Source organism: Pithys albifrons, chromosome 1 (genome assembly GCF_047495875.1).
Source record: "Pithys albifrons albifrons isolate INPA30051 chromosome 1, PitAlb_v1, whole genome shotgun sequence".
In the NCBI taxonomy this organism is placed as follows: domain Eukaryota; kingdom Metazoa; phylum Chordata; class Aves; order Passeriformes; family Thamnophilidae; genus Pithys; species Pithys albifrons.
The window spans coordinates 118,056,194-118,070,841 of NC_092458.1; the positions used below are offsets into that span (position 1 = coordinate 118,056,194).

At 35.3% G+C, this 14,648-nt stretch overlaps 1 protein-coding gene across 1 annotated transcript in view; it reads right to left on the reverse strand.

Annotated features, from left to right (window-relative positions):
• Positions 1 to 14,648, reverse strand: part of RPGR (retinitis pigmentosa GTPase regulator) — a 45,196-nt gene that overhangs the window by 6,790 nt on the left and 23,758 nt on the right. Inside the window, exons 9-14 of the mRNA XM_071568862.1 lie at positions 6,903 to 7,058; positions 6,290 to 6,414; positions 5,005 to 5,187; positions 3,965 to 4,130; positions 2,527 to 2,633; positions 722 to 787 (exon numbers count right to left, since the gene is read on the reverse strand). Coding sequence (XP_071424963.1) covers positions 722 to 787; positions 2,527 to 2,633; positions 3,965 to 4,130; positions 5,005 to 5,187; positions 6,290 to 6,414; positions 6,903 to 7,058 — 803 coding nt within the window. The remainder of the gene's footprint in view (positions 1 to 721; positions 788 to 2,526; positions 2,634 to 3,964; positions 4,131 to 5,004; positions 5,188 to 6,289; positions 6,415 to 6,902; positions 7,059 to 14,648) is intronic.

Genomic DNA, 14,648 nt, shown 5'->3' on the forward strand with positions numbered 1-14,648 from the left:
CATTAGGCAGAGCAGATGTAATGCATGAGGCTGATGTGAACAGAAGGAAGTAAGTACAGTTCTCTTACACCTTCCTCCACTTTCCCCTGAAAAATCTGATGCATTCACTGCTATGCTGTTTCTAAGCAGTTTGAAAATCTGCTTTCTGCTTTAAATTTTATAATTATTTAATAAATTCTGCAGAACAATTTTTAAAATCTAAATGAAAGCTATAAAGAAATATAATAAAACGCTGAAAAGCTTGAATCCCTTTAGGAGTCAAATAAGAAGGTAATACAAAAGTATTTTAACTTCACAATTAAAATCAGCATTATTGCTCCTTTAAATATACTCTATGGTAAATATCTGTCAATAAAATTTTTATGTACACTATGTCCCAAAAGCCAATTGAAGTATTTTCACACCAACAAACCAGTAGAAATGTACTTTATCAGCTGAAGTTACACTGTGTATATGACAGTCTCTCGCTTTTTCAACTGGTGAAATATTATACACTCTTATCACAAACCACCCTGGATATGAGGAGTTCTATGTGCTTGCACAAATTGTCTCTGACATCAGCCAGCTTCTTAGAATTTCAGTTCATCGATATTCAGAAAATTAGCAAGAGGAGGCCTATCAAATTTGCCTAGCAAAAACAGTGAAGTGCTAGGATCATATAAGAATTCCAGATTTTTTGAACATCAATATGAGTATTCATGTATATAATTAGTTACAGTACCTTCTGTTTTTGGAGAGGTGATAATTCTACGGACCAGTCACTGGGATTCAATTTCATTGCATGTGTCTGCAAAAAAGTAAGATCTCTATTAAAAAATTGAATATAATTAACAGGCAAAGCAGCATCAAAGGCCAGTTCTACTAAACACAGCTATTTTATGAACATTTTATTATTATTGCACAGTTAGGTTTAGACAAATCTGTATGATCATTCCACTATTCACTTCTACTCCCTCATTTGCTTCTTATAAAGACAGAGAGTGGTAACCAGCTTAGATGGTCTGTAGAGACTGAAAGCCCTTTCTTACAGCCCACAAGCACATTTGAGATCCACCTTCCACTCATCAAGACATTGTGGCTACAAATATAACACCTTACTCCCTTATCATCACAACCTTCAACTCAGCATCCAGTTTGATACCACAGCTTTGAAAGAACATGTTCAAAGAAACATTGCACAGCAGAAATTTTCCTTGGAATCTCTTCTACATAAAGCAAAAAACCAAAAGGCAAGGCAAGGCAGAGTATTACTAGGTGGGCATGTATAGGGAGATTTTAGTTATCCCCTCCCATATATTTCAAATGACCAAATGTTCTTTGCTGTTGTTTCCTAACTGCTTATGGCTTAATCACCATATTCTTTTTCAACACAGTGAGCAAAAGTTATGATTTCAGACTCCCAAGCGTTTGTATTATCAATATGACATTAAAGGTTTTTCCTCCTCCTGTCACACTCATCAATATGATATGTTGCCACAGTGTAGAAAAATTGAGGCACTATGCTGTATCATATTATTTTCATTTTGATTTAAGAAGAGCACTCAATTTATTTTGCATTTTGACAAGTTTGCCTGATGGGCTTTTTTCAAATTTACTGTTTCATTATGGTAAATGTTTTGAAATTGATTCATGATAAGTACAAAACCAAAAAGGAGAGGGAAGTCTAGCACATAAAGTGTGCAACATGTAAATAAGGTCATGCTGTACATTGTATCTGAAAACATTTTTTTCTTGTAAATCAGGTTTTATAACTTTGAAATAAATGGTATGCACAAAAAGACTGCTAAATTACTAAGTACTTTTAAGTACAAGCAAATAATAATTCCAGTAAAATGTGCAATCCCTCCAGTATAACTGACAACATACTCTAAGCTGAACCCACAGCAAGTTGGCATTCCATCAAAGTTTAAAAAAAGGCAAAACCCAACACCACAGTGCACTGCATTAAGGCCAGGACATGTTCTTTCTGCTGAGAGAACAAAATATTTTGGACAAGTGTACAAGTGATAAGGTGAACATGTTTTTTAAGTAAAGGAGGTATGCAGGAACAAGCTTGGAGATCACCAAGTAATCAAAAGGTCTGCATTTTGGTCTTCTCTTTAATATGCTCCACCTGTACTAGACCTCTCTCAAAACAGGAAAAGAAAGCTCTTCTGCTTCATTTCCTGCAATTCTCTCTTGGAAATCATCAAGAAAATCAAGGACAGAGATAAAGATCATCATGTGGTATCCAGCATCCTTTTTCTTTCTTTCTGATTTCAGAGTTGAAGTGTGGGGAGGGACTGCATTACTTGGACTGCTTCAATCTAACACTACAACACTACTTAGGAAATTCAACATATTTTAGCGCTGTCTAATGAATATATGAAATGTATGCTCATTTTACGGTATTTCAGTACTTCTTGGTGTCACACAGGACATTGTGGGCTAGTCAGGAGTCCTGTACTAGAACCTGAAACATGATTTCACCTCTTTGTCTTCCCATGCATAAAAGGGATTGAATTACAGATTATTAGACTATATTACCATATTTAGGGTGTCTGTTGTGTCTCCAAGGTTTCTGTCAGTACTGTCATTATCTGAATCTTCTTCTGCAGAGACTTCACCAGGTTTGTCTTTTTGATGAGCATTTTCTACAAGGTAAAATAGGGGGAAATAAAAAAATGCCACTGGAAAATGCAATATATAGCAAACAGAATATGCCACTCTTATAAAATAGAGATTATTTCCAATTTACTGACATAGAACTAAAGTCTACAGATTCCTCATCCCCCAGCCTAAGGCACAGAAGAAACACTCTCATCTCCTTTTCATCTGTATTAACACTAGAGAGAGTTCAGCAATCTGATCTCAGTGCACTGTAGATCTCTAACCATTTATGCAGGCTTTCAAAGGATAAACATTATATGGGACATAGATTCTTTTGGATAATCTCTTTAATAACAGTATAACAACTAGACCAAATTAGTTGCAGTCTTGCTACCTACATTGCACATTATCTGTGTAATAGATGGAGAGACAGTGAATTTAACTCCAGTGCACCATCATAAAAATGCCCTCACATCATATTCAGGTTCACTTCAAATTTATCAGGTAATATGGTCATTTCATACAGAAAAAATCTGAAGTTTTAGACCTAGGAAGACTCTAAAGGCAACTCAAATTTCACTGCATTGATTTCCTGGAACCAGAAATACTAATGGACATGCTGGCTGCCTTATGAATAATCATCTTAATTCTAACTGAATTAATTACTTTCAAATTAGAATTGACTATCCAATAAATCTGAGCTAACCTTTACACAGACATACTGCACTTTTTCTGCATTGCTCTTCCCAGGAAATCACACATGCCCTGGAACCCAGAAAAGTCCAGAACGGGTCTAGGGCATCTGTGCAAAAGTCCAGCACTGTCTCAGTACTATGGTTATTCAGGCTTTTGCATTAGCTAAAATACAGCAAATCCTTATAATCTTAGATAACAGAGAGCGAAGAGTACTCTTGCATTTCCAAGTGAAGAGGAAAGGTCCTGTAAGAATTAGTAGGTCTCTTATCTTATTGAAGTTCTCTTGTAGGTCTTCCTGTCTTTAAGATTGATCCTAATAACATTTTTTTCTGTAATTCCGTTTTTTTGTTTAAAATGGAGAGAGCAGTTAATATTCTTACTTTTTTTGTATGAAGTCCTATTTCTAAAGGCTTAAGAAACCAGAAGTGCAATTTAGAAGTTGTTTTTTTTCTTTTACTCAAGCCTCCCCCAGATCTTTAAGCATGTTTGCCAAACATGAACAGTGGGAGGCAATTTCTCATCTGCATTTCTCAGCTTTCATGTCTTTATGCTGTCAGACCCTCCTGAGGTAAGACTGAGCTTAAACCTCCTTTCACGTTCACACTGAGCATTTGTTTACGAATGATGAGAGCCAAACCAGACTTATCAGAAAACAGCAGCAAATATGGGGACACTTCACCTTTTTCACTGTCTCTGTCTGTCACAGGTTCAGCTTTAGGAAGACTTGTTGCAGAAAAACTGAATGGGGTAGTGTTGCTTGTCACAGGCAATGAAGGTTTTAAGAAGCTTTCTCCCAGTGGTGGAAGAGTTTTTGCCATTCGAATAAACTGTTCTGGTGACCTTTCCTTCAGAAGATTAAAAAAACCCATTGAGAATAAGGGTAGAACAACAAAATGTAAGCAATCTTTCATACTGGACAGTGGTATTTTCTTTTAGTTGCTGATACAGTGTTGTAACTTTGTATACATTACAGAAACAAATTCTTCAATTATTCATAGTCCTAGAAAGTTGACAGCTACATAGGGAAACTTTTTTAGGTTGTTTCTACACAATAATTTCAAGAACTCTGAAAATATAGGCAAAGGAGAAAAGAGAACTTTAAGATTTCTGTTTAAAATAAAAAACTAGTCTCTCAAAAAACCCTGAGATATTTAATCCACAACATCAATACATTATTACAAAATAAATGCAGTTTTCAGAGAGAAAAGTGAAATACTCCAACTGATTGTGCTATTTAAGGAAATCACATGGAATGTGTAGAGGGGATAAAGGTGTAAAATCTACTATTTCAAGTAGCTACAGGATTTAGGGATATTTTAAGCTCATTGTGAAATGTTCTTATGTATTTTATAAACTATGAACTTGTTTAATATATTCAAGGACTCAGAGGGAACAATAAAAGAGTCAGGTTCTTGTCATCATTTAAAATATTTATAAGATTTTTTTAAAATGCAAAGGAACAGCTTCTACATTTTAAGAAAGAAAAAAATTGATTTTAATTTCACAGAAATAAACAAGCAAATCTGAGTAATGCATATTTTTTCCTGTATCAACTTTTGGGATCAAGGTAAATATTAATTTTTCATTTTATACATTAAAATTAAACACTTATTTTAAGAAGATATATTTATCTGCTGGTTAATATGCCATGATTTTAGCTTTAAAAGTGATTCTGTTTCCTAAAACAAGTATGGCAGCTCTAAACAGCTCTGAACTTACCCTCTGACGCCGCCGCATTCGTGCTGCTGACAGTTGTAAGGTGTTTGCTAGTACAAAGTCCCCACTCATTTTAGGGATAGTAGCAGTCAAAGGATTCTCAGATAAATTTTCTAGGAGTATTTCTTCAGATCCTTTAGGTCTTGGAGCAGCAAAAACCAGCATGTGACAACCACCACAAGCAACCTACAGCTCAAAACAAGGTCTGATTATTTCATTTGCAAGTATCAGTACAAGGTGTAATTTTCTTACATGCACTTCAAGGGGTTTAGATTGTAAGAAAAATGTAATCAAAATAAGAGATACCAAAATGCTTCAAATTTAGTTCCTAAATTACACCAGCAAGACAAAGGTACTTATGTTTTTAATGACTAGTGATCTATTTTGACTTCTTAGCTAAATACAATATATTTATACTGAACAGAACAAAAGATATGTCTATCAAATTATTGACACAGAAGACAGCAAAGATATTTCCACTCATTTTTAAGAGATTTGAGCTAATTATTTTGATGCAATTCAAAGGTGGACAACACTGATAGTTTCATTTACATACATCTAGATGCACAAAATGTAAAAAAAAACATATACTCTCCAATATACACAGGATAAAGATCAGAAGTTTCACTTTTTAAAAAGTTAAAAACTTTCACCACTTCTGATTAAACTTCCTTAAACTAATTCCAGTAAACAAACTGAAGTGATTAGCAGACTTTAGGCCCAAATTTTCCTCAATTCTGACTCATGTTAGAATTTTTCAAGTTGACAATTCTGTGGCATTTATTTCTTCTATACCTCCAAAAATAGATTAAATCAATTTCCTTAAAATAAAAGAGTATTCCTGCTTTCTCATCCCATTTGGATTCAAAAAAGGAACACCTCAAATTTTCTCAAGGTTTAAAAACATCCCACTGTACAAAAATTGTGAAGATTGAAAAAGGTGACACTGATGTTTTCAGAAAAGGTATCAATTTCCCCCTATTCCAACAATCTAAGAGCAATAAATGTCTCATTTTATAGGTTACCACAGCTCTACAGACCAAAACGCCATAGCACAAGACTACTGAATAAGACCCTAAAAAAGAGTCTATATGTGTAGACCAAGCCAAAGAAATTCTAAACTAAATGAACACTGTGGTAAATATATATAATTTCCACTTTTCTTCAATTTGTGTTGTCCACTAATTAAATATTATAATTCTATCATAATATTTTGATTCTGATTAATAATGTGTTTCCTAAAAGGGTAAGTATTTTTGTGTCTGAGAAGCATGAAAACAAGTTTTACCAAAAGGACTGTGAACTTCAAGAAATTATAACAGAGAGTGGGATCAAACAGATTTGTAAAACTCTCTTCTCCAAAGCCTAACTTGCCATGTCGTCCGTCTCCAAAGGTAAACATCAGGCCATTCTCTGTATGTGGAAAAAAAGAGTCAATACAAAACCAGGACAGAACCATTATAAACAAAGTCAGAAATAATTTTCTTCCAAACCCCAAAACTGAACAAGTATTTTTAGAATTTCAGCAGATGAATATGATTTAAAAAATATGTATATTTCAGGCAAAGTACTGTCTGAAATGTAAGTTAGTCTAGACAATCCACAAAAACCCCCATCCCAACAAAACAATAATATTTAAACTACAGAAAAACAAAGACCTCTAAACATGAATACTTGTTAGCAAGGCATGCTTAGGAGGCTGCAAGTCCCCAGGAGATACAGGGCACAGAGTTATGCTTGGCACGGATGTGAATCAGGAACTCCTATCGAATCTGGCTTCCTCAGTGGCTCATTTAACCTTTAGAATAGTACACATGTCTTCTGCTAGTGCTCATTTTATAGCAAAAGCTTTTAAGAGTACAATAGCTAGAAGTTCATTTCAGAAGTCTGCACCTACATACCTGCTATTACAGCAGTGTGATTTTCCCCACATGCAACGTTACGTATTTTATGCTTCCTCAAGTGTTTCACAGACTTCGGTACTGAAGATTCAAATACAGAAGTACCATGACCCAGCTGCCCATATTGTCCAAGTCCAAAAGTATATACATCTGTCTCTGAAATTGTACAGGCAAAGTTAATAAGAAATATGCTTATATATATATATTTATATAGCAACCTGCTTTCTATGAGTCAAATGGAAGGTAACTGACATCAGCATCAAAAAAGCAATGTTTAATCACTTTAAAATGTACCAACTAATCAATTACATTTATTAATAACAAGATACCACAAAATAAAAAAAAAGGAATCAAAGCATTAAAATATATATAGAAAAAAAATTTTTGAATTATTCATTAGGCAATATATTTTCAAACATTGACTGTGAAATAATCCACTGATCACATGCACACAAAGTATTAGTTAACAAAAAAATTAATGAAATTTACCTACTGCAATCAATTCAAGACCACAATGTTTACATATATGTGCATTTTCAAGTGCAATAGTCTCATCTTACTCTCTCACTACATGCATGTACACTGTATGACCCTAAATTTAATAGACAAGATCTCTTTAAACCAATGCTAATTTGAATGTAAGAAGAGACTGGAACAGTAATAGGAGAGGTTTCAGTATTCTGTTCAGCTACCAAATCAGCCCTGCACTCAATGAGAACACTATAATTGTGTTATCTTGTGACAGAATAATCATCTTTCCACATTTATATTTTGTCTGTTCAATGGTTTGCCTGTGCCAGGAAAAAGAATAAAAGCTTCTCCAAAGCAATAAAGATTCTTGGTGTGTCCATCCTTGGCACTCCATCACAACAGGGAAAGACTTGAGGCTTGGAAATCTTGATGAGGTCATGCTTGAAAAGAGAAGGTTTTTTGGGAAAAAGGAGAGGTTTTCCTAGAATTTTTTTCCATGCTCTTTTTTTCTTTTGCATGTGGGCAACAAAGGAAAAGCTAGAGAACTGCTATTTAAAGTACTTAAAAAATTAGTATGAGAACCTAGGAAAGATTGTAAAGGACAAAAAATATTCTATGTTAAGAAAAAAGAACTTGGGAGCAAGATATTGTTACATCATTCTTATGAATTTGATGCAGAATATGCCCACTTTGGCACCAGAGATGCCATGAGATAAAAAATGTCACCATTTTCAAAGGCAAGAGAGCAACAGCCATCTGCAGTGAAATGTGTGGAACACCAATGGACAGAGAATCTTTGCTTTTCGAGCACTTCTCTGTGGCCACTGGAACAGCAAATTAAGTTTCAGTGCCACAAAAGTAGTTTAAACTGTGCAATTCAATTCTCACAGCAACAACAAACTGGAGAAATATTAAAAACTAAGTATGTTACCATTCCCTCAAACTAGTCCTTCACTGCTGTCAGGGAGAGAGAAAGCAGATTACAAATCACTAACACAGTACACTTACTAAGTTATGGCAAACTTTCCAGTTTCAAAGGAAGCTCGATGAAATAGTGTAACACTACATATGGAAATGTTCTTTCTAGGAAAAGCTTTGCCCTTTCTATTCCTTTAAAACTGTGCTATATGAAGATGTCATGAATTCACACTCTAAAAAACCCAAAGTCTTTTTTTTCCAGATTGTGGATGAAAAATATTGAGTAAACCTGAGGCTTTTTTACAAAACGTTATGGTAAAGCTCCCTCTGCTGGAAATTTTAGTGCAAGAAAGCAACACCTTCTAAGGAGGTTTAGAAAGTAAAACAAGGAGAAATTTCCTGTAACATTGAGACTTTGTACTTGAGAACCAAGAAACCGCACCTGAAAGTCAGGAGTTTTCTCTAAGCAAACCAAAGTCTCATCTTCATTTTAGCAAATTACTTTCTCAGGATGGCTGATTTCATAAATTCTGTTTAGAAGCATTGCATTTTTCTTAATGTTTCTTTGGAAACTCGCAGATCTTATAATTTTCAAACTATATAGCTTTATCTGACTAACATAATTATTTTGAGTGAAGCTGAAGGTTTTTTTCACATTGTCTTTAATCCTAGCATGAAACTTGCAATGTCTTCTGCATTTGTGTTGAGGGAGATGTTCTCAAATGTTAACTTTAAAAGTGCAGGAAATATTTTCTTCCCTCTGTTTCTACTGCCAATGAGGAGAAAGGAGCAATCCTAAGCCGGGCTGGAGTGCCTTTGTAAGAACAATGATTTTTTCTCCTGCTCTTATAGAATAGGAGCACCTATATGTTGCTCCTTCTAAACTTGCTCCTTAGTCAATTCACAGGACACAGGAAGAGAAAAACCTTTCTTAAGTGATTTACTGCTCTGGTGCAGCAGTGAGGTCAAACTTCAGTAATAACCTTATTTAGCAGAAATGAGGTATTTCCTCTAATCTGTCTTTACAAATACGTGGAAAGAGAAGTGTATGGCAAAGCAATCTCATAAACTTAGTGATAAAATGACAGTGGTGAATCTCACCATTCTGAACTTGGATTTGTAAATAAATTTGCCTACAGTGTGAATCCCAATTCTTTTTCCTGTCCTCAGCCCCAGTAAGGATACGGTTGAATGAGACAGACCAAATGTAAAAGGGCAGATTTTGCTCCCTCATTCTCTGTCCTCAGTTCCCACCTGCACTTTGAGGCATGCAAACTTGTTTATGTGGTGAGCCTGCCCTGCTCAGCAAGCCAGGTTTTGGAAGGGTTTGCTGATACAGTTTCCTGTGGAACAGTCATGGCAGCACCAGTGGTACAAGGGGAGAGAGAGGACGGACAGTCACAGGAGAATGAGAGAAGCAGTGCTGCCTCCAGTGCATCTGTGAATCACAAGGCAGGCTTGGACACAGAAACAGCACTCAGAAGGAACAGAGCACAAATCGTGTCTTGGCCTCAAGGAAGGAACTGCTGCCTCCACAGCAGCAGGCCATGAGAGGCCCTTCAAAGACAAAGAGAAACAGTTTCAGAGCTTGCACAAAAGTCAATGGCTTTGCTGTCCCAAGTGACCTCCAGCACGCGAGTGCTGGGACTGCTTCTCCCTTTCTTCCTACATGTCCTTTTTTTGGAAGAACAAGGGTATTTCCCTGTATTTGTGTAACTTCCAACTTTGCAGGCATCTTTAGCAATCTCCAGGATCATTGGCAGTATCAATAAAACAGTTCTAGGCAAAACTCTATATAGGTTTTATAAATTTTTAAAGCCATATCACTGGCTGAAAGAACTGTGTGTTCAACACTCTGAGAATGTTTTTAAGAATCATGTATTCATGCTATGTATTTAAAGCTACAGATCAATTAAAAAAGTCCACAGACTAAAACAGAGCAGACAGGTATTCTTGTATCATAGAATTATAGAATAGCCTGGGTTGGAAGGGACCTTAAAGATCATCTAGTTTCAACCCTCCCTGCCATGGACAGGGACATCTTTCACTGAACCAGGTTGCTCAAAGCCCCATCCAATCTGGTCTTGAACACTTCCAGGGATGGGGCATCCACAGTTTCTCTGGGCAACCTGTCCCAGTGCCTCACCACACTCATAGTAAAGAATTTCTTCCTAATCCCTAATTTAAACCTACTCTCTTTCAGTTTGAAGCCACTCCCCCTTGTCCTGTCACTACATGCTCCTGTAAACAGTCCCTCTCCATTTTTCCTGCAGGCTCCCTTCAGGTACTGCAAGGCCACAATTAGATCACCTTGAAGCCTTCTCTTTTCCAGGCTGAACAACCACAATTCTCTCAGCCTTTCCTCATAGGAGAGGTGATCTATCCCTCTAATCATCTTGGTGGCCTCTCCACATAGATTCATTTCCCTTGAACATTATTATTATTATTATTATTATTATTATTATTATTATTATTATTGTCATCATCATCATCATCATTATTATCATTATTATAATTATTACCATTATTACTATAACTATTATTCCAATGGGCTACTCACTCTTATAATAGATTTATTTTTAAACATCTCATGCTAAAAAATATTACTGCAAAAAATCAGCTGTCAACACAATATTCAGTATTAACAGAGCTAGTAATTGGATTTGGAGATTTCAGTACAAATAGTATACAGACTTAAGAATGGTTTGAAAAATCTAGATAATCCTATGTGGTTTGAACAGTGGGTTCTGTCAGGAAAAGGTAGAGCTTTTTCATCCTTTTTATCCTCTTTCAAAAGGGTGCTGTGACTTTCTTTTCTTTTTAAAAGACCTTGAGACAGAAGACAAAAAATCCAACATTTTACATACTAACGCACTAATGTGCTGTATTGTTTTGTCAAACATTCTATTCTCAAAGGACTGCTTCACTTTTTCCTTTGAAGAGCTATCTCTGCTTTCTCTCCTTTCAGAGAATCAAAGGAGGTAATATATCCTTCTACAGGCAAGATTATTCCCAGAGGATCTGCTGTTATCTGAAAAAGACTGGAAGATATTAAGGCCACTCCAAATCATCTGTTTCTTCTTCTCCAATTTCCAGATTCACATTTATTATTATTCTACCTTTAAAAACACTTTAATGAAAAAGTACACAAATTGAGATGGCTGCTTTCTCATATTTCCTTTGAAAGTTACGACACCAACAGCTTTCATTTCCAGTAGGAAACATCTGCAAACACTGGGGTAGGGGGTGCATTTATTTCAGTCTCTGAGAGAACTCAAGTGGAATGAGGGACGATCTTCTCAGACTGGCTGACTGACTGCCATGCAATGACTAGGTTTGTGCTACCTCAAGGTGAGAAAGCTTTTGAGTGATAGAATTTTTAACTGCAATTCTGTTTATACTCTAGAACAAGTGCAAATATTAAAGGTAGAAGTAACACAAAGGTATGTAAAGAATATGGTTTTCAATATCATACTCAATATTCCTAAAACTTCTCTTTAAAATATTTTTTGTTCCTAAATGTTGCTCTCAACAATTTAATTTTTGTTCTCTGTGAAAAATAACTGAGTTTCCTAGTTTGGAATTTCAGACCAAAAAAAAGAATTATTTTAGTATATACTTTTTACCATTTACTGTGATACTTGTTGGAAAGATTCCAAACAGTAGCTTGATTTAATAACTCAGATAACAGTGGTTCTTACTATACAAAATTTCCAATAGTATAGATAACGGTCATAAAAAAGAAAGCAAATGAAGTGCTTTGGAACAGACTAATTACACGTAAGAGTCAGGAAGAAACTTGCCTTGTACTCTGTAAGATAACTGGATTACACTTTCTTCTAATTTGATAAACTCTAAGAAGAAATGATGGCAAGAAACGAGCCAAGACGTGCAACAGTTTCTCCACATGACATTTTTTCCTATCCTATTGCTGTGTTAAATGAGAGAGATGAAGTAGTGGAACATTCAATAGTCAGACACTCCTTATTTTTTTAGAGTGAAATGTCACATCCTTAAAAATTGGGAAGACCCTGAAAGGCTGAGAACCACATCAGTAATTATTGTGTTAGTAAAACCAAGCAGCAGAAGATGACATGTGAAATTCAGAATTTCTTCAAAATTCTACTAATTTCTTAATTTATGAAAATGAGCTTAAAACAGGTATAAATGTTTCATTCCTTTTTAAAGATATATCATCAGAATTGTCAATTTGTGGTCACAACACTTTATCTCAAGATGCAATTCAAGACTGCTTTCAAGTTGAGTTTCTAGTGCTAAGTCTATAATGTATGTATGTATGTCACACTCAGTTTTAAAATGTCCATATCTATCCCTTATGACAATTTTTTTTCTGTATTTTACTTTGAGTCAGAAATTTTTTATGATAACATTCTTTATTAAGTATCTCTCCCTTGAGAGTATTTCCACTATCCTTTACTCTTCACTCAAAGGGTCCTAGGCACAATTCACAGCTGTAACCTGTTTAATAAGAGCTGAATCACATTAAAAAACATTGATCTGACTTTTCATTCTTATCACAACTATTAATCTTTAGGAAATGTATTTTGTTAAAGGTTATTGTGTTCCTCTTCTGGTGACTCAACTAGATCTTCTGGCACTCAATACTTTGCTCATCAGCTGACAGCTAACCCAGCACTGAATTCCTTCTCTGCTTTCTACTACAAAATATATTTCCATAAGCAACTAAATCTTACCTACTAAGATGCTGGCTTACTATGGTATTTTTTTCTACTGCATTTGTTTTTTTGGCATTTATATTTTGCCTCTTCTAGCTCTTGTACAAATTACACGATAGTGATGATGGCATTCAGGTCTGCATCCTTCTACCAGATCTCTTTGTTTGTTATGATGAATTTTTATCACATGAAATACCATAAGAATGAAATATCTATTGCTTGAATTCAGATTTATGGTTAAAAAACAATCAATAATAATTGTTAATCTTTTTGTGCAGAACTTTGTAACACATAAAATAATGCTGCAATTTACACATTTGTTGGCCTTAAATTTATGGCAATTTTTTCACTAATAATAATAATCCAAATCACATAAAGAAATTTATTTTGTGACATAGAATACTGCCAGGGTAAGACTGTATGTTGGTGGAAGATGAGAGACAAAGTCATTGAAATGGAGACATAAATTTGCTTTATTCCCTGGATTGGCTATTGCTATTTCCTCTTCATAGTTTTCCCAAAGGAATTTTAACCTATCCAGAACCTTGGAGCCTGATTCATTACACACAACCTTTCCTAGAACTTCACTTCCACCTTTACTCTCTCCAATGGCTTACAGTACAATTACCACATCATATTACTTGACTACCTCCCTCAGTTAGGTTTTCAGTTTATATTCTAGAAATTTTAGTTACAGAATCTTGAAGGCACATCACAGGATTGATAAGAGATTATGCAGAATTTTCAGAATACAGATTTAAGGACTGATATCTATACATTCCACTTGTTTTTCCAGCTTTTTTATTTTGGTAGGAGAATAATTATAGGCTATACAGCCTTACAGATACTACATTCATTACAAGCCAAAGCTGGTATTTTTCAAACCATCTGCAGGCAAAGTCAAACTTACCTTTCCTGCTTCTCTACCACCATAGTTCAGGGTAGAACTTGTGGAGATAAACAGCTAGCAATGCTCTGCACAGATCTTTTGGAAAAGCTGAGTCACACCTGGCAGACAACTATTTAACAGTTCAGCAATACACACCTTCTTCCAAGTACTATACATGTGGCCCTGTGAACTAATATGTAACAGCTGTATTTGTTGATTTTTCATAACTTGTACATTATGTCAAATGCCTATATCTGTACTTGTTTCATATGTGTGCTAAAGATTCTGCTCAAAGGCACAAGCAAATTCTGTACCACAATGAGAGCTATTTAATCCACTTAGGAATCCAGTAAATAGTGACTTCCTAAATATTCAAGGTCATTTAAATTTCCCACAGAATGGAAACTTTCCTCTAAAATTTCCCCCCTCACTGCAATACCACTTTCAAGCTCCTTAGAGGAAAGAAACATTCATCATCTGTGTGGCACTAGGAGGTGCTGGCTTACTACAATTCCAGTAAGAAATGCCCTCGGACTACGTAGAGTTCTCTTAAAATGCTATTTATTGGAGCTAAGACTATTAAAAAAAACAAGAGAGTATCAATAACCTCCCATCCCTTCAGATGCTGAGAATCCCAAGCTGTGTGGAACTGAACAGGTTCAGCATGCTGTGCAGAGCTCATCTGTGGAAGGTTACCTCATTTTGGTCATTTGAGCTCTTAAAGGATTTTCATACAAGCAAAACAAGTCTATACATCATTTATACTGTCAA